Genomic DNA, 20,759 nt, shown 5'->3' on the forward strand with positions numbered 1-20,759 from the left:
AATATGGTCAGGAAAGCATTGAGGAGTTAGGCACCACAAAACACATAGCATCTGGAATACTAGAAAACACAATTGTCTCAATTTATTACCAGTTTTGTAACTTTTCTATAACCACTCATGCTAGAAAATAGAGGCTAATAATTTTGATGGCACGAATCCCCCACCTTTTTTTTTCAACCTGGAAAATTTGCTCAGGAATGTAAATAACTTTTTTTTTTTTTTCCCTCCAGGAAAATCTCCAGATTTACTTGGAACAGACAAGAGCTTACAAACTAAGTACTCCCAGATTCCCTGCCGCACATAAACACTTCAAGTATGTATGCTTGGCAAACATAACAGCTCTTCAGGATACATTCAGCTCAAAGCTTAAAAAGATTGTGCAGAATTAAAACAAGTCTAGGAAGTCAGGAAGATGGTCGCTACTGCTAAGCTTAACATGCAACACTGCTAGAAAATATGCAGTTACACTGACCTTTTAATGACGTTGGTCCCCTTCTCATATGGGAATAACACGCTTTACCTCTACCATGTAACTTGTTGCTTTCTCACTCGCAGCCAATGATACAGCTATTTTTTGCAATATTTCTTTCTAGATTTCCCAGCTAAGACTCGTCAAAAAAATCAGGCCTGTGTTCTCACTTCAGTTTTATCTTTAACTATGGATGAAAAAAAAAAATGTGTACAAGAGGAGAGGAAATAAAATTACTTCAATTTATTGTACATACAATGTATTTCCCAGCAGACTGTGGCACATGAGCAAACTGTAGATGAACATTAGCTTGGAAGACTGATTACTTCAAACCCAGTCTAAGGTTTCACTATGGCAAAATAAATAGGATTCAGTACAAATCAGCTAGCAGAGAATTTTTAAGATATATATATATATATATGTATGGCAGACAACTCCCCATTGTTATAAAAGTAGTCTTGAAGATATTCCTGTACTCCTCCAAAAAGGGACCGAATAATCAGGAAAAAGAGTCTGTTTGCAAGTTTATACCTTGAGATTAGATGTACAAAATTAGTGGTACAATTACACCAATGTAATTTTAACAGCCTGGAATTTCTACATTTCACCTATAATATTTAAGAGCATTGTAGGATGTGAAACATTTTTAAAAAATCACGTCTTCTCTATTTTAAAAGTTATTCCATTAAATTTTAGGACACTGGCTAAAGAAAACAAACAAACTACATTCATGTGAATGCTACTGCATATTTCAAAGTAACTGCTGCTTCTGATGTCACCTCTTCACTTTAGAGTTATGGTTCAATTTTAGTATTTTCCCCAGATCTAAAGCACAAAAGAATACAGACTACAAAAGTAAGGAACTTTACCTAAAGTCCTGATGTCTGCTTCATCACAAGTCTGAATGCTGACACCACTAAGTCAACGGAACAAGAGTTGTTTCACATCAGTTAAAGATAGCCCTTACAAAGAAATTGACTTAACAGCAAAAGATGAGGCATTACGATCTTTAGAAAGACCCTATTAGTAATATCCTTAATATCTATATAGTGCTGAAAAACACATTAAATACTAGAAACATTGTAAACAGGTTTATTTTTTCACTTAAACTTACACATAACAACTTTATTAGTTAAAAAAAAAAAAATCTCAACGTGAAAGGCAGTAGTTTGGCTTTTTATCTGCAAAGGGTAAAGCATCTCCTCAGTTAAAACTGAGTTATAACAATTCTGAGTAATCTACACAGGTTAAGTTTACTTATAATTTAATATCAGCCAAAAACCTGTTAACATTCCAGATTGTTGTAGAAAAATTGTATACCACACTTACGGCATACAAGATTTAGAACAAACAAAAAATACCCTGTTTTAAAAGTAATCTCCCTTCCAAATAGGTTTTCGTTTTAGTGCACCCTCTCTCCTCAGGCTTTACAATTCTCTATATACAGGAAGGTAACAACAAATTGATACAGTATTTATGGAACAAACTAAGGATGCTGCAGTATGCTAAGTTTCAATTAGCCTCTCCCCAGCTTACACATCTTCTTGCTTCCTATTCCTCGTGTGAAGCAGTCTCGTCTGGTTCAAGAATTAAGTTATTTCACTGCAAGGCACGTACTAATCTACAACAGAAGAAACACATGCATTAATGTGAAATGCTGTTTCAAGGGTAATGTTACTCTACATTTTTAAAGACCAAACATTAAGACAAAAAGGGTGCAATTCTTTATTATTAAATTTGTTCATAAAAACAGGTAGTTACCACATTACAGTGAAGTGAAATGCCACAAAACACTGTTCATTTAAACCTCCAAAATAGTTATTAGACCTCTATGTTTTTCAGTTTTGTTTTTATATATTATACGCAGATATAAAAAAAAATATAAAATATATATAACAAAACTAAAAACCATATGTATATATACAAACATATATGTAAGACATACAGTCCGTGAGATTAAACACCGCGCAAGACTGAAATTTTGCTAACTCTCATTAACACACTGTAACTAGCAAGTACTGCATTCATGAAGTGATTTAATGAGGACCACAAACTTGTATTACACAGCTTCAAAAACTAAGGATGTGCTTGCAAGACACTGTCCCTCTAGGGGGACAGTATCTAGGCCAAAATGCACGATGAGAAACCAAAGGCCAGAATTTCAAATTTTGACATGCAACAGTAAGTCACTGGACAAAAGAGTTAAAACTTCACATTCAGGTAAGATTCAGGTAAGGCACAGAGACAACATGGTATACAGAGCACTAAACTGGTGACAAGAGGAAGACACCTAAGTTGCACCTATGCTGCTTTTTTCATACAGCAACGAAAGGAAACTGCAACAAGGTAGTTACCATATCAGCACAACAACTAACACAGCCACGCTTATTTTAGGAGTGAAACCAGCTTCTCTGCTCTGCCTTATAAAGAGTCAAAAAGCAGCTTACACAAAACAGGCCTAAAACTTTCTAACAAAATGTACTGAACTGTGCACTAACACCTTAAAACAAAAGATCTTGGTTGATTCAATTAGAAAAGAAAGCAAGGCAGAATGAATACTACTGCAGTCTACAGCAAGTCATACAGAAACACACAACTCTTTTGTATACGTGACTGCTTCCATAATTTGTTGTCTATGAGAAAAACATATGGACACACCAGAATGTGTTAACTATACACCTACTTTCCTGAGACTGTGTTTAGTTTTTGAATACATTCCATTCTGATCTATGGCGATAAGAAAGTTATGAACTGAATAAGCTGAGTGACTGCAGTTATGCAAAACAGCAACACTGATTTGCCCATGACACACAGGGATTAAAATCAAAACCTACCCAAGACCTCTCTTGCTAGTTTCATAGTTGCTCCACACCTGACTGCATATTTGCATTATTCTAAAATAAAAAATAGAAACAAGCTCCAAATCACTGGAATTGTGAAAAAGTGAAAATACCATTTGAAATTATCTGAGGTATTGCTATCATTAAATTGTTTCAGTTTTATCATCAAGTTGTTTCAGTTGTTTTGATTCCTTACACATTTTCTACTCCCTAATTAGGGAACAATGATTATTTAGGTGTATACTGAGCCTATGTGGCAGGGTTCTGGTAGTAGGAGAGGCCACAGGGTTGACCTCTGTTCACCAAGGCAAGCAGTGCCCCATGTCAGAGCAGCACCACTCCAGCTGGTTCAACAGGGACCTGCCACTTCCTGAGATGGCTGCCCAGGAAGGTAGTGTTCAAGAGGTGTCTGGATGAAGAGGTACAAGTTATGGTTTAGAGGCTTGTGGGTAGCAATGGTGGTGGGAGGGGGGTTGAACTAGATGATCTTGTATGTCCTTTCCAACTTTGTGATTCTATGATTAAGCTAAGTATGTCTGGCTTGTGCCTGTATTTGAGAGTAATCTCCCTGTCCTTATTTTAACGCGTGAGCATCTCTTCATCATATTTTCTCCCTGAGGAGATTGTGTAAACAGTGTGGAGCTTAGCTGCCCAGTGTGAAACTTACACAGGTTGTCATGCAGACACGACAGGATGAATGAAATTGACAAAAGTGTATTTCCAATTACTGATAAATATATATATTTTAAAAGTACTCCACATTAGTTTTTAATGTGGAAAATGTTAGTTTTTCCTTCCTGGAAATGCTGTCCCTTTGCAAAATATCAGCAGTATTCTACCAAGAACTACTGACAGTTTTGCTAAACATATTCAGATTGTCCACCACAATTCTTCATATTCTCCTATGCACAAATTTCAAGATAAACATAACTTGCAAAATTTTGACAGCTTGTCTCTATATAGAGGAGAATACAGCAAGCTTTCAACATACATGTGTGGAATATAACTTAAAATATTTGCTTTCTCAATCTCCCATTTCAGAAGTGTTGTCTTTCATCACTTAAGCACTTACTTTCTGAGCACTCCTGAAAAAACAGTAGCGTTTTCTTAAGCTGAATGCCAGTTGTTCAACAACCAAGTGCCAGGTGCTGCACTTCAGTCAAGTCTCCATACAATGCTAGAAACTTAGGGCAGTGTGTCTGGAAAGCTGCACAGCTGAAAATCATGTGGGATGCCTACTGAACATAAGCCAGCAGTGTGCCCAGATGGCCAACAAGGCCAGCAGCATCCTAACTTATATTAGGATTGGTGTAGCCAGAACAAGCAGAATCACACTGTACTCAGCTTTAGCAATGGTACACCTTCAGTGTTGTGGTCAGTTTTGGGCCCCTAACTACAAGAAAGACGCTGAAGTGCTCGAGTGTCCAAAGAACAAAAAAGTTGGTGAAGGGTGTGAACCTCAAGTCTTATGAGGAGTAGCTGAGGGAATTGGGATTGTTCTGCCTGTAGAAGAGAAGGTTCTAGGGATACCTTATCATTCTCTAGAACTATCTAAAAGGAGGTTGTGCAAGGTGGGATCAGTCTCTTTTCCTGGATAACAACAAGACGACGAGATGTAATGACTAAAGTTGCACCAGGGGAAGTTTAGGTTGGATATAAGGAAAAAATTTTCCTCTGAAAAAGTGGTCAGGTGTTGGAAGAGGCTGCCCAAGCAAGTGGTGTAGTCATCACCCCTGGAGGTACTGAAGAAATTTGTAGATGTGACACTTAGGGACGTGGTTTGCGGGCATGGTGATGATGGGTTGATAGCTGGACTTGATGGTCTTAAAGGCCTTTTCCAATCTTAATGATTCTATGATTTTCTATTCATTCACTTGTGAGAGTAGTACTTCTATTCAGTAAATTCCCTTAGCAAGTAAACAGAAACATATGCAGAAATTCAGTCAGGACACTCAGTTACTTGAATATAATTGTTCTTCTTGCAGTGTGGTTCAATCTTGACATCACCTCTTCTGTAAGCTAACACTATCAGATCTTAGGCTGTTTTGCAGGCCCACAGAAAAGAAATAATCCCACCTTTTTTCCCACTTTTTCTATGTGAAAACATTGGGTATTTTTAGTTTTCATCTGAAGTTGAAACTATTAAAATAAACAGTATTTAAATAGTAGAAGTTCTCTCATCGAGAAGGTAACAAAGTATGTGAGGAATTTCATACGCTGATACTGATAAATACTTATCTGACAATAGCTATGTCATCAGATAAATGAAATACTTCTAATGTATTCAAATTATTTAGATCATATGTCATCCTAACGATTATACTAAAAATGGTCTGGATCAGGGGATCAGAAAGATACTTTCAAATATTTCCAAATTGTTTGGTTTAGCTAAAGGACATGATAATTTGCCTCGGTACTTCAATTTTAAAAGAAGCTGAGCATTTGGAAATTAGGACAGTTTTTTTGTTTTTTTGTGTTTTTTTTTTAAATCTACAATACTACATCATAATTTTTTTCCTTAGGTAACACTTAAAATCAATTGCCAATAGAGGTGTACTGTTTTATAGCTGTAAAGTACCTTGATCTAAACAATACTTCTGTTCTTATTATTCTTGTTTCTATCTCCTTATACACTCAGTAAGTGACAAGAATAAAATATCCAAGAATGGAATAATTGAAGTGTGTATAGCTGATAAATTAGTTGTTGACTTTCTCTGGAACTCATATGTCAAAGACAAAATCAAAGACAAAGGTGTTCATGTTCTAGAGTAGATCAAGAACTGAAGTACTAACCTCATCCTCTTGCCTACTAAATTTAAAATTAATTTAAATTAAAAATTCAATTTATTTTGACAATACGTCTCCAATTATACACATATTAAACAAAATACTAAGCATCCTCAGTCAAGCTTCTTATCATCTGTACACCTTCATTTCTATTTGTAGACATACACTCAGCTCCTACATACAAACCTTCGAGGATGATTGGCATCAAATAGTGTTGTATCATCATCATCATCATCTTGCTCTAGTGGTGTCAGCTCCATGTTTTCTATGTTTGTATCCAAAACTCCATATCTTCTTGTTTTCCTGTTATGTCTTCTGAGCCTGAAATGTATTTTGAGATATATAAGTTCTATTAATTTCATCCTGCTTCCAATTTCAACAGTGTAAGAGAATTATCCCCATAAAACACTGCTACACTGAGACTGATCATGAATTTTAAAAAGTTAGTGTAATTACAGTGTACACTCTTAGCTCACTGAAGTTCAGTTGTCAGACAGCTCCAACAATGAAGAATTTACAGGAAATGACTGAGGCCAATAAGCGTTTGTCACCTTTAGTTTTGTATAGAATTACTGAAGAGAATACTAAAAGGCACTTAATAGCTAACAAGAAAGTAAATGCAGAAAGCTATTCAGTAGCTAAATGCAAGAGACTGATAAAAATACATGCCAATGTAAAAAATGCACTACTAGAAGACCTTACAGTGAGAAAAAAAATAAAATTCTCTTACTACGTATTTGCTGCACATTTGGCAGAACAAGAGATGAAAGAGAAACACAGGAAAACTGTAACAGATATACAGGACAATCCATAGCTGCCATCATTTTCAGCTCAGTCTATGTAAGACTTCATGAATTAAAAAAAAAAAAGCTATACTGTTTAGAATTAAGTCAAATAAAGTGCAGTAAAATATGCAACATGAGGTCTGAGAAACCCAAGCATCTCTTACAGAAATGAGTAATAAACATCTTGAAAAAACAGCATTGCTTTTATACAAATCAATCTGTTCTGTGGCTTCACAGTGTAGGTCTGGCTCCCATGTAAGCCCTGTTCTTGGCTTTGCAGCTCTGTATGTATCTAGTATGTCTTGCACAACTCTCTGAAGTGGGGGAACTCTGATTACAAGTCTCTCAGAAAAACAAATGTAAAGATGCCTGTTACAAAATTGAGCTGCTTTCAGTTAATTTAGTCTCATAAAGACAAGCAATGTAAAAAAAGTATGTATTCTAGACTCTTACAACTAAATCCAGCACTTCTTTCAGCAACTTCAGAAGCAGAATTTACAAACCTAAGATAGGTACCTAGGAGAGGTGTTCATAGCTTTCAGAAAGATTTACTATGTACAATTTTTATGCTAATGATCATCCCAGTAACTTAGATGTCCTTTGGTACAAAAAATACCATTCTTCAGGATATGGCATTATAAAATGAAAAGAATTACTATTACAGAGCAGTACAAGGGCTGCTTGAAAGAACAGCCTCATATTTTCTTACGCTGGCCAACAGTGTCAGGGGCAGATGTTGGTGGCATGGCAGTAGAGGCCAAACCTTCCCATCAATATTCCACTACATTTTGTTGCCATGCGACAGATGGCAGCAGAAGGGCACTCAGAGAATGGAGTCTGACGTAGAAATGCGTATGAAGCATTGATGTGTCACTGAATTCCTCCATGCAAAAAAAAAGAAAAAAAAAAGAAAAAAAAAGGCACCCATTAAGCTTGCTGTTTGGTTTCTAGAGACCAAACAGTGGATTATGCTCACTGTGAGCACAGAGAGGCAGCAGATGGTGCATTTCAACAGCAGCAGCAAGGACATGAAAGGACAAGCCACATTCCGGATGCCATGAAGATTTTTATGAGAGCAGCATGCAGGCTTTTGTTCATGGCTGGGGATAATGCATAGTCAGTGGTGGTGGCTACATTGAAAAAGAATGTTCTGTAACTGCAAATGTGCTATACCAAATAGTTTTATTGTGCTCTTGTATCTGTTGTAATTCCATGGAAATAAATAGGAGGCATTACTTTTGGAACAGCCTAGGTATAAAAAGAAATAGTTAGCTTTATAATTTCCTTTACCTGATTCGAAACAGCAGCAGCAGTTGTGCCATACATGTGCTTTAGCATAATTTATTGTTTAAAGGTAAGGCTAATCACAAAAACACAAAAATGTCATCTTTCAGCTCAGGACAAAAACATTTTAATCAGTTCTCAACACAGAAAGAAGTGAAATACTTATAACGTACCAAGCTGAGGAACATTCTGAAACCTCATGATGAGGGTGTGATGAAAAATATGGTAGCTTTAGCATGTCTTTTATTTTCACTAAAGTAAAAGGTACACAACCAATTTTGGTGTAAGCACTCAGACATTCTAACAGACTAGACCAATGGCAAATGGTATCACAAGGCTTGCACAAATTTAAAGGTTCATATGAATGCTACCGAGAAACAGAAAATTACTGTGATACAAAAACTTAGTTTACATACAAGTTAGTTAACAAACTAATGCTACAAGGATACTGGAGATGCTTGCAGAATATACATGTACAGACGTACCTAGAATGCTAGAGCACTGTCATGAGTGTTTACAAAAGTTTGTTTTTCTAACCAGTGATTGAAAAAAAATCTACCACAAAGCTCTGATTGCATAATAAACTTAAAAAGGATTACTTTTATCACTGTAGTTATTCCTGACTCCTTGTGGTCTAATGAAGCTATGAAAAATGCGATTCAAGTTACACAAAAATCCATGTTTTATTTCTGCACGTTCAGTCTCAATAATTTCACAAAAACAGCTGACAACATGAGAGTAATCTGCAATAGGACACAAACAAATATTAATACCAGAAGTGTTAGAGATGATAAACTGTAAGAGCAGAGCTAAATAAGAACTAAGAAACTAAGAAAAAAATAACAACAGAAAATATGTTAATGAAATGAGAGCTGAACAAAACAGGCCAAGTCCAAAGCACATCTAAAGAAAAAAGATTAAAGAAACACGGAACTGAAAACGGCTCAGAGGATGATGACTAAGAATTTGCTTTTTCTAAGTTATCCTAACTAGCACAGGTGCAAGGGAATATGCTTTCTAAAAGCCACACACACTTGAAACAAGATCAGTTCAATACAGTAGTAATTGCTAATTGATCTCTCTTTTTATGTAAAGTGCCATTCTAGTTGAAATTTTTTACTATTATTAAACTCTACAAATGTCCCTTGTTCTCTGCTCCTCCTCTTCACAAATACTTTGGAAGATTCTGAGAAGTATGGGAAATTTCCAATCACGTCAAGCCTACAGACAAGCTTTATGTATGAGCCAGCATACATCTTCTTAAAAGTGGAAATATCTTCTCATACCGTGTACTACACAACATGGTGCAACCCATTCACATTCTCCATTAATGAATATTTCAAACTAAATTGATTTTTCCTGAACCATGAACGATGCCAGTTACAAAAAGCATCCTCATAAATTTATTAGTTGAAGCTAATATCTTCTGTGAAGGGCACACATGAGCTACAGATTTCATATCCATAAAAGAAATTCAATAATCCTAAGAGGCTAAAAAATAACTCCCTAGAAACTTATTTAAAATTATTATCTGATACATAATTCATACTGAACTGTTTTCTGGTAGTCTGATGTAGTATGACAAATTGTGTGGCATACTGTAACAGTTGTCTAGAAGAAAAAAGCCATTTCATCTCATCTGCTAGATCTGTTTTCTCACCAAATCATGAAGGCTGAAGAACTGAGAGCCTGGCTGCTCTTCTTCCTACATAAATACAGGAGATCACCTTTGACTGCAATAGGCTTCCTATATGCAAGCAGAACTATCCAGGAACAGAAAAGGTAGAAAAAAGAAAAAAAGGAAAAAAAAAGGATATATGAACTGTAATATTAGTGTTTCTGTGCATTGTCAGGCATTTTGTGTCAAGTATCAAATCTAAGTATGGAAGGCAAAATTGTCAAAATGCATCACAATGTCTAAATTTCCTTATTTCTAGTTCCAATTGATATGTTACTACATATATGTTACTACTATATGTCTTGTTACTACATACACTGTTCTTTGGAAAATCTTCTGTCATAGAAGGAGCTGGATATCAAAACGGATGACGATGCACAAGAGACATGAAGTTCTATTGTAAAATACACAGCTAGCTATCACAGCAAATAAAGCCTGGGAAAGATCTGCTGCATTGTAACAAAAGCTTTCCTCAATAACACAATTGGAGGAAAACAAAAACAAAAACAAAACAATAACAATACCAGAAAAAAAGAGAGAAAAAACCAACAGACTTTCTTCCTGTGTCGGTTAAACACAGGAACAAGTTGATCACAAATCTTCTTCATGGCACATACTCAAAGCAACCCATCTAGAGCTGAGCAGCCTGCTGGAGGTTGCAGGATGCCAGAACACAATCTCCAAAGATGCCTCACACAGCCTGCTAATGTACACTCAGTTGTCTGAAAATACCTCCCACACTCATCTTCACAGCACAAAGAGGCAACTTTTATAAAAGTGCAGTTGAAAACAGAAGTCTCATACACAAAGCTAGAAATGAAATCAGATATGTATTTTTTTTCCTGACAGAGAAATTGCATCATCAGCTTTATCAGTAAGAAAGTTTGAAAGATTGCTATAGTTTACATTAATTATATATGGAGGAAAAATAGTGTTACAGCCACAGCAGCAAAGCTGCATCAACTCTCACATGATTTTCTTCAAAATGGATTTTCAGGGCACCGCATTCAAACAAAGTTGGAGACTTGTGTGGATGAGCAAGGAGCTTGTGCACACACTCAAAGCTAAGAAGATCTATGTGGAAATGTGGAAAAAGGGTCTGACCACTTGGGAAGAATTTAGAAATGTTGCCAGGGCCTGCAGGGATGCAACGAGGAAGACTAAAGCCTGCCTGGAATTGAATCTGGCAAAGCTAATAAAGGATAATAAAAAAGGCTTTTTTAAGTATGTTAACAGTAAAAAGAAGACTAGGGAGAATGTGGCTCCCCTACTAAGTGAGGGTGGTGTTCTGGTAGCAGGGGATGCTGAGAAGACGGAGATACTGAGTGTCTTCTTTGCTTCTGTCTTCAGTGAAAAAAGCACTCACTCAGGAATCCCAGACTCTGGAAGTTAGTGAGAGAGTCTGGGGGAATGGAAGACTTCCCTTTAGTCAGAGAGGAGGCGGTCCAAGAGCACCCTGGCAATGTTCATAAATCCATGGGACCCGATGGGATGCATCCATGGGTGTTGAACGAGGTGGCAGAGGTGATTGCTGAATCACTTTCTGTCATCTTTGAGAGGTCTTGGAGGATGGGGGAGATGCCTGAAGACTGGAGGATAGCCAATGTCATTCCAGTCTTAAAAAAGGGCAAGAAGGAAGATCCAGGCAATTATAGGCCAGTCAGCCTCACTTCTGTCCCTGGAAACGTGATGGAACAGCTGGTGCTGGATGTCATCTCCAGACAACTGGAAGAAAAGGAGGTGATCAGGAGTAGTCAGCGTGAGTTCACCAGGGGGAGGCCGTGCTTGACCAACCTGGTAGACTTCTACAATGTTGTCACTGGCTGGCTGGATGGGGGGAGAGCAGAGGATGTAGTCTACCTTGATTTCAGCATTTGATACTGTCTCCCATGGCATCCTTACAACAAAGCTGAGGAAGTGTGGGATAGATGAGTGGACAGTGAGGTGGGTTGAGAACTGGCTGACTGGCAGAGCGCAGAGGGTTGTTGTTGGTGGTGCAGAGTCTGGTTGGAGGCCTGTAAGCAGCGGTGTTCCTCAGGGGTCTGTGCTGGGTCCGGTCTTGTTCAACATCTTCATCAATGACCTTGATGAGGGGATAGTGGCCACCCTCAGCAAGTTTGCTGATGATACGAAGTTGGGAGGATTGGCTGACACGCCTGAAGGCTGTGTTGCCATTCAGCAAGACCTGGATAGGCTGGAGAGCTGGGCAGAAAAAAAACGGATGAGGTTTAACAAAAGCAAGTGTAGAGTCTTGCATCTGGGGAGGAATAATTGCATGCACCAGGACAGGTTGGGGGATGAGCTGCTGGAGAGGAGCTCTGCAGAGAGGGACCTGGGTGTCCTGGTAGATGACAGCTTGGCCATGAGCCAACAGTGTGCCCTTGTGGCCAAGAGGGCCAATGGCATCCTGGGGTGCATTAAAAAGAGTGTGGCCAGCAGGTCGAGGGAGGTGATCCTCCCCCTCTACTCTGCCCTGGTAAGACCTCATCTGGAGTACTGCGTCCAGTTCTGGGCTCCCCAGTACAAAAAAGACAAGGATCTCTTGGAAAGAGTCCAGCGGAGGGCCACAAAGATGGTGAAGGGCCTGGAGCATCTCTCCTATGAGGAAAGGCTGAGTGAACTGGGTCTGTTCAGCCTTGAGAAAAGAAGACTGAGAGGGGACCTGATCCAGGTCTATAAATATCTGAGGTGTGGGGGGCAGAATGGTGAGGCCGGACTCTTTTCAGTGGTGAGTGGAGACAGGACAAGGGGAAACGGCCGGAAACTGCAGCATAGGAAGTTCTGCACAAATGTGCGCAAGAACTTCTTTACAGTGAGGTGACGGAGCACTGGAACAGGCTGCCCAGGGAGGTGGTGGAGTCTCCTTCTCTGGAGATGTTCAAGACCTGCCTGGATGCCTGCCTACCTGTGCGACCTGCTGTAGGGAACCTGCTTTGGCAGGGGGGTTGGACTCGATGATCTCTGGAGGTCCCTTCCAACCCCTATGATTCTGTGAAAGCCAAATGGCTCTGAAAACCAAAAACTCGTATCTTTATCAGAATGTACAGAATTGATAAAGAAAGAGATTGATACGTTATCTAACCAAGCAAGGCTTTGACTAACTGCATCCCAACAAACAGTACCTAGATTTTCCTTGTAGTCTTTATCAGAACTGGAAAAATGTTACTTCTAATTTTTAAATTATAGATTATTTGTATGAAAAAAAATAGTTGAAGGGTGCAAATATGCTGAAATTTTGTATAAACTCCTGAAACCTTTATGTTTGTTAATAGTATGCATGGTTTTACCCTAAGGAAAAAAAAATGTTCAAAAGAAACTGGAAGGTTGTATCTAAACCTTCAATTTCTAACATGAGTACTGTCACAAATTTCAGCCACAAATCCAATTTACAAAACACATGCTTTCTCTGTGATGATGTATATGAGCAGGAACATAACAGGACAAATACCAGGCAGTTTGCTCAAAACACAGTGCTCATTTGCTGAGACAACATCCATTCAGAAAGGTTTTAAGCTTCTGGTACAGTAACAAAGTATAATAGCTGAAGATTTAATTATTATGGAAAGAACTTTCATCATTATTCAGTATCTATATGCAAGTTATCTTAAACAATACTTAAATTTCTGGCAATTAATGGTTTATGAGTGTAACAAAACCATTCCAGCAGCAAAGATAAAAACAGCTATTGAGAAAAAAAATGTTGAGAGTACAAAATAACTTGTATGCATTTTCTCTCAGACTATCATTAGCAAACAAGCATTTTTCTCATGTGGATTTAAGGTTGCAGCTGCAATTCATGATGTCCAAGTTAATTTGAACTTTTTTGCTACAAGTATACAATGAATTTTTCAGATTAGCATTTTCACCAATGAACGTTTCAAAAGCACAGCTCTCAAAAATGTGTAAAAAAAAAAAAAAACCAAAACAAATTTACTGGTCCTAGGTGGTAAATGTTTTCGTGCATTAAGAAACAAATCATTTACACGTACACTTAAACTATACACAAGAGCATATTGGAAACATGGGCTTTTAAAGTCTAATCCTGTGAACTGGTAATGCCTGGAGTGTAAGGCACAGATCTCTTCTCTCTGGCAATAGTGTCAGGACCTGATGGATAGGCATGGAGCTGTGTCAGGGAAGGGTCAGGCTGGGGGTCAGGAAAAGGCTCTTCACCAAAGAGCGGTCAAGCCCTGGGTGCCAGGTTGACCTCAGCTAGCCTCTTGGTTTCTACCATCATACTCCAGTTACTCAGCAGCATAGGAGGAAGAAAAGAGATGCAACAGTTCATAGGTTGAGATAAGAACAGAGGAACTCATCAGTTACTGTGACTAGACTCAACTCAGGGAAGACTAATTTATTACCAATCCATAACAGTGCAGGGCAGTAAGAACTGCAAGTAGGAACATCTTCCTCAGGCTTCCCCTTCAATACCATGCTCAATATCACACCCTCTTCCCTGTTCTCCCTGATCTGGAGCTTCACGGCAGGATGAGAAACACTCACTGTGATCAGACATAGTGCCTTATCTGCGCTGTTTCTTGTTAGAAAACCATGGTGTAGTAGCCATCACTGAAACTTGGTGGGATGATTCCCACAACTGGAGCTTGACTATCAACAACTACAAGCTGATCAAAAGGGACAGGTTAAGAAAGTGAGGGGGAGGTGTTGTCTCCTACATCTCCTGGAAAAGTAGCATGGTGAGCTACAAGTAATCCAAGAGGCTCCTGGAATGTATAGAGGATAACTTCCTGAGCCAGGCAACAGACATCACACCCTGTGTGGTGGTCACTGGCTCAATGTTTAGATGGAGATCAGTGATGAGTAGCGCTCCTCAAAGGTCAGTACTAGCAAAAATGCTCTTTAGTATTTTCATCAGTGACATCAACAGTAGGATCTAGTATATCCTCGGTGTTTGTAGATAACACCAAGTGGCTGACATGTCTGAGGGACAGCATGCTACCAAGACAGATCTAGAAAGGTTGAAGCAGTTGGGTCCAGGAATACCTCATCAGGTTCAAACAATCCAAGAGCAAGGCTTTGTACCTGAGTCATGGCAACCCCCATTATCAGTATAAGCTGGGAACTAAAAGAATTGAGAGCAGCCCTTCCAAAAAGGAACTAGGGGTAGTGGTGCAATATACCCTCACAGCCCAGAAAGCCAACCATATCCTGGGCTGCATCAAAAGAACCACAGTCAGCTGGGGGAAAAAGGTATCCTGCCCCTCTTCTCTGCTCTGGTGAGACCTCACCTAGAGTACTGTGTCCAAATGGGGAGTCTTCAGTACAGGAGAGACATGGATCTGTTAGAGCATGTCCACGTTATGGCCACAAAAACGATTCAAGGGATAGAACATTTCCTCTGTGATGACAGGCTGAGAGGGCAGGCATTCTTCAGCCTGGACAAGAGGAAGCTCCAGGGAGACCTGATAGCAGCCTTTCGGTACGTAAATGGGTGCCATAACAAAGAAGGGGACAGACTCTTTAACAGGCTCATAGGACAAAGGGAGATGGTTCAAGCTAAAACCGGGGAGATTTAGACTGGATATAAAGAAAAAGATTTTCATGATAAAATTAGTGAAATACTGGCACTGGTTGCCCAGAAAGGTGGTGGATGCCCTGTCTCTTGAGACATTCAGGGTCAGACTAGACAGGGCTCTGAGCAACCTGATCTAGCTGTAGATATTCCTGTTCATTGCTGCAGAGTTGGAGTAAATAGTCTGTAAAGGTCTCTTTCACTTCAAACAATTCTGTAATTCCCCTTCATACTTGTTCTAGCGTAGGATCCATCTCACAGGCTGTAGCTCTCTAAGCATTCCTCCAACAGCTACTATCACAGGGCTCATCCTTCAGGAGCAGACTGCTCCAGCATGGAGTTCCACAGCAGATACCTGTCCAAGACATCCTGCCCCACCGCAGATTCCTAGGGTCTGCTCCTGCAGGGGCTCTCCAAGGGCTCCAGCCTCTTTCAGGCCTCATCAACCTGCTGCACCATGGCTCTTTCATAGTTGCACAGGGAGATCTGCTCCCCATGGTGCCCACCGGCTGCAGAGGGACAACTTGTTTCACCACAAGCATCTCCTGGACTGCAGGGAACTTCTGCTCCACAACAAAAGCATCTCTGCCCTCCTTCTGCACTGACCTTCGTGCCTGCAGAGCTGCTTCTCTCCCATATCTCACTCCTATCTCCTAGCTGCTGTTGTAGAGCAGCATTTCCCTTTCTTAGATCTCTTTTTCCAGATCACAGCCAACATCACTCTTGACTCAGCTATGGCCATTAGTGGGCCCTTTCTGGAGCAGCTGAAGCTGTTTTGCTGTGACCTGGGGCAGTGCTGGGCTCTGCTGATAAAGGCCACCTATATGCCCTTCCCAGATACCAAAACCTGACCACTTACAGCCAGACATAACTGTTTCCACTTTCACTTCCATTTTTCCCATGGAAGGATATCAGAAACAGGAAAAAGTAAAGCCACAAGATTTTGCTGGCTGACTCAAAGCACATCTGACCTCAGAAGGTAACTGTCATCAACACAACCAATCTGAAGTAAAAGCCATAAATCTAGTATTTCCAGAGCCACATCACTCTAAATTTCAACAGAGCTGAGTACTTGTACTGGACAAGGTTTGAATTTAAGCCTGCTTACTTTTGTCACAAAAGCGACATTTCTCACATATAGTTTTGGCATGACATATTTTGCTTACTAAAAATCAGCCTGAAGTAATTATTTTTTCCTTTGCTCTCAAAAAGGAGAAGTTTCTCAGTACTTCACACCAAGATGCTACTCTTGGTTAAGCATCAGTTGTTTGGTTCTTTTTTATTATTATTATTTATTATGCATATACATAACAATACATAACCCTAGATTTACATCCGTTTTCATAAAGAACACGTAAACTGTGCTAACTGTTCTGAGAAAAAAAAAAGGAAGAGAAAGAAAACACACAAACATAGCGTAGAAACATAGTTACAATGCATATACTTTCTGAGTAATCACACATTCGAGGCTGCAAGTTGTTCAGAGACTAAGTATGCAAGGAGAAAACCCAGAAACAAAGACTTCTTGTTATGGGGTTAATCATAAAAGAATAAAAAGTTTTGCAAGAAGCTTCAATGAGAAACAGAGGCAGTATTGGCGGCAGTGAAATATTTTAAGGATCTTTCTCCTAGGAACGCACAAGAAGTGTTTACTGAAAACGAGATGCACAGAACTCAGAAGCTGAACGGCGCCCGTTCGCACATGGGACAAAGACTGCCCACGAGAACCCCACAGGACTAGCAGGCGGGGATGTCGCTATTCCCGCCGGGACAGCACCACGAAGATCCGGCAAGGGCCGCTAACTGGCACGCAGCCGTCGCAGCGCCGAGCCCACTCGAGTCCCGCCCCCTCCTCCCGCCCTCCGCCGCGCTCACCGCACCGTCCGGATCACGAAGTAGACGATGAGAGCGGCGCTGGCCAGCAGCAGTATGGACAGGGCGCGCTGGGTCATGGGCTGGCCCTCCTCAGGCGGCACCGACACCTCCGCCAGCCGCCCGCCGTTACTCCGCGTCGTGCCGCCCGCTGTCTCCGTGGGCTGCGGGGAGACGAAGGGGCCGCCGAGGACAGCCACGGCGGCCTCTCCGCAGCGCGCCGCCAGCACCAGCCCCGCCAGCAGCCAAGGAGGCGACGGCCACATACTGCCCGCTCGCCCCGCCCGCGCACGCCCTTCTCAGCCGCCGCCGGCCGCGGCCTGAGCGCGGCCGGGCCCCGCCGCCCGGCCCCGGAACCGGAAGTGCCCGTTGCCAGGTGGCCGCCGCCGCAGCCGCTAGAAGAGTGGCGGCGGGGAGCGCGGCGCTCCCGGCGCGGTCACGTGACTCACAGCGAGCGAGGTGCGGGGCTGGCCGTATGCGCCCTGAGTGGGGATGTGTGAGCTCTTTGAGCGTGGGGTCTCCTAAGGGAGAGCCTTGGAAACTTTCCAAGCGCGTTTCTCTTGTGATCAAAACGTTGGATCAGGAAACGAGTGTGACTGGGCTGGTTGCAAACGCAGCCCGTAGAGCAATCAGTAGTTTACAAACCCGGTGGAAATTCATGAAGTGGGGAGAGGAGCCCCCGTAACTGTGTTGCAGCTCTGAACAGACTGAATGCAGGGTGCGTATGATGCTCGTGTCAGTCGCATCTCTTCAGTGCAATTGCTTCAGTCAGTCCTATTTGTTAATTCTTCAGTCCTTGCTACCTCTTACCAGATGTTTGACATAGCGGAGAAAGAAATGGAGAAAATATGGACGAAGAAAAATAGCTTTATCAGTTACATTTCTGCAGTTGAAATATCGCTAACAAGGAGGTAAACAGATTTTAAATAAAGGCAGACTTGTTTTAATATCCAAGAAAACTTCCTACTAGTGATAGTTATGTGGGAAAATAAGTTCATGTTCTGACACATATACAGTGAGAATTTGGCATTGAAAAGTGTAACTACTTAAAATAGCACGCGTGCCTTTTACCATTATTTTTATGCCTTCCTTTTTTTTTTTTTTTTTTTTTTATGTAAATGTTACTGGTTATTCCAGTGCTTTGGAGGAACAGTTTTTACTGAAGGTGCTGAAAGGAGCATGTATTTGAACTTTCATGATAACATTGTTTGTTATTTGAATAGAACTTTCCTGATTGAAGCCTTTAGGAAGTCTCTCCAAACCCAATATATGTGGTAATTCCTCATCCATCTGAGTCACCTTGAGATGCGTTTCCACCTAATAACACATTCCAGCTCATTGGGAGCATTAGTCATTGGTTCAATCAACAGTTTTGAGGATATGTCAGTGCTGCATGGGTGCTGTATGCTGTGCAGTGCTGGGATACGTTCTCAGGGGAATATGGTGATATATTTCATGGCAAACTGCATATCATACTCTATTTATGAGAAGAAACTGGGGACTATCTTGTTCAATATCTCTGTAATACCGTCTTTTTTCAATATGTGTGTTTTCAAAGTTATTACTTGAAAATAGGGGAGCCCAGTGTTGTATGGCCAGGGATTTTTTTGTCATTGTTATTTAATTAGAAGATAATTAGAAGATAAAATATTTGCAATTTTTAAAAAATATTATTTTATTATTATTATTTATTTTATTTTATTTTAAATCATTGAATTCCATTGGTTTGTTCAGCATTCATTTGTGATATAAAGTCTCCAAGTTTGTAAACAATTTGCTTTCAGAAGAATGTAAGATCATTCTTTGTTGAAATATATAATGTATTAAATGTGTCACGACTTTCAACCTGCACAGCAAAATTGTTTTGACAGCCTTTTTTAAGTTTCCTAAGCATAATTACTGCTTAATTTATTTTTTGCAACCAAAGAAAGAAAAAATTAAATACAAATGGTGACACTCCGTCATCATCCTTACAACAGCTTTTGAAAGAAATGTCATTCTCTGTGTAAGTGCTAGAACTTTTCTCACCTATAAGAGAAAGGAAAAACTTTCATATCTTATCTCCAAAAGGTGACAGAACTTGAGTACCACTGAAAGACTCTGAGCCTGCTAAATCATCCATTAAAATTAATGGAGCTTACTTGACTTCCACCTCTGAGTAAAGCAAAATTGGGTAATTTTTTGAATTCTTTGAAATAGGCCTTGCACATAAATTGAAAGAGCAGAGAAATTACTTTGCAAGAGTATGTGAGTGTCATACATGTCTGGGAAGGAGCCTTTTCATCACAGAATGAAATGATAACTCGGAAAAAGGCACTTAGGAGTTCTGTATATTCTTTTTTTTTTTTTTTTTGCAGTTCTGCTAACACTGCTCTGTGTGTGTGTGTCCCAATACTTTAGGAGACAAAAGGCACAGTACAGAACACAGCTATTTTCGTTTCCTTACACTCTTTCAGTCTGTAGATTTCATCCTTAATGAAGTCCTTTAGGAACAACTTTCAGGTGACACTGAGAAATTAAGAATCCAAAATTGACACTGCACACTATGTGCTTCTCTGCTCTGATAGGATGCTACTTAGATGCAAACTGTCTTCTGTCCCTCTGAAAACACCTGAATAACACTGTTGTATTCTGCAAGTCTCCAAATGCCATTTACTCTACCTAAGGGTGTTGTTGCCTGAAAATATTTCTTGCCTGCCCTTGTGTAGATCAATAAGCTTTTTGAACAAGCTACAATAACAACAGAGAGTATGTCCTTTTAAGGACTCCTCCTGACAATATGGAAATAAAGTAACTATGAAATATGAGGTGTTTTTGCATGCTGGCATTCTTCCTTGCAAAAGTCTTAGTAATTCCAGTATGTTGTTTCTGTATACTTCTGAGAAGTATACCATATAGGTTTTCAGTGCATTCCTGAAAGATGATTTTCATGAACCAAAAAACCCACAACCAACTCAGAACAAAGCCAAAATGTCTATCCTGTTGTAAACATCTCTGAAAAAGGCTTGTTTTAGAAACAACAAAAGTACAATAGATAAAACAGTTATAGGAATCCATGTTTCCCTCTGTAAAACTGTGGAATTATAGCAGAGTTTTCTGCTTAGGACTGCCTGGACTGTTAACAAAGTGTGAATTAAATCACAGAAGCCTGCATTCTCAGTGTTATGCACATGTAATTTGCATTTAAACTCATAAGATTGGATGCAACTTTGAAGATGTGCAGAGCAGAGTCCATTATCAGATTTTACTGTAATCCTGAAGCAGATGGTGACATTAAAAGAGTAGTCTGTTTAAAACGTAACTGGTTTTCAACATAAAAATGAGTTAAAAATGTTTTCGAGTTCAGCCTATGTCTATGAATCAGGGTGCCAAAAAGCATAGCTTTGTAATTGCACTTTAAGAAATGTTTTTATCTTTCCTTTTGCTTTGTCTTCAAATACACACTGAATGGAAAGAGAAGTGAAGAGCCGGCCATATTGGATTAGTAATAGAATATTATTTAAATAAAATG

The 20,759-nt window shown here is 39.8% G+C and overlaps 1 protein-coding gene across 2 annotated transcripts; it reads right to left on the reverse strand.

Moving 5' to 3' along the window:
- Positions 1-697: 697 nt before the first annotated feature.
- FAM174A (family with sequence similarity 174 member A) lies at positions 698-17,590 on the reverse strand. 2 transcript variants are annotated; one of them, XM_052701246.1, is made up of 4 exons: positions 17,252-17,590; positions 6,283-6,417; positions 3,304-3,363; positions 698-2,090 (listed from the first exon to the last, which is right to left on the reverse strand). In XM_052701246.1, exons 1-4 carry the CDS (start codon positions 17,512-17,514, stop codon positions 2,069-2,071), a joined length of 480 nt encoding a protein of 159 aa, XP_052557206.1. In that variant the 5' UTR covers positions 17,515-17,590; the 3' UTR covers positions 698-2,068. The 2 variants fall into 2 exon arrangements, with proteins under 2 accessions (XP_052557206.1, XP_052557207.1); XM_052701247.1 differs by lacking the exon at positions 3,304-3,363.
- Positions 17,591-20,759: the final 3,169 nt, after the last annotated feature.

Source organism: Tympanuchus pallidicinctus, unplaced genomic scaffold (assembly GCF_026119805.1).
Source record: "Tympanuchus pallidicinctus isolate F22 unplaced genomic scaffold, pur_lepc_1.0 scaffold4, whole genome shotgun sequence".
In the NCBI taxonomy this organism is placed as follows: Eukaryota; Metazoa; Chordata; class Aves; order Galliformes; family Phasianidae; genus Tympanuchus; species Tympanuchus pallidicinctus.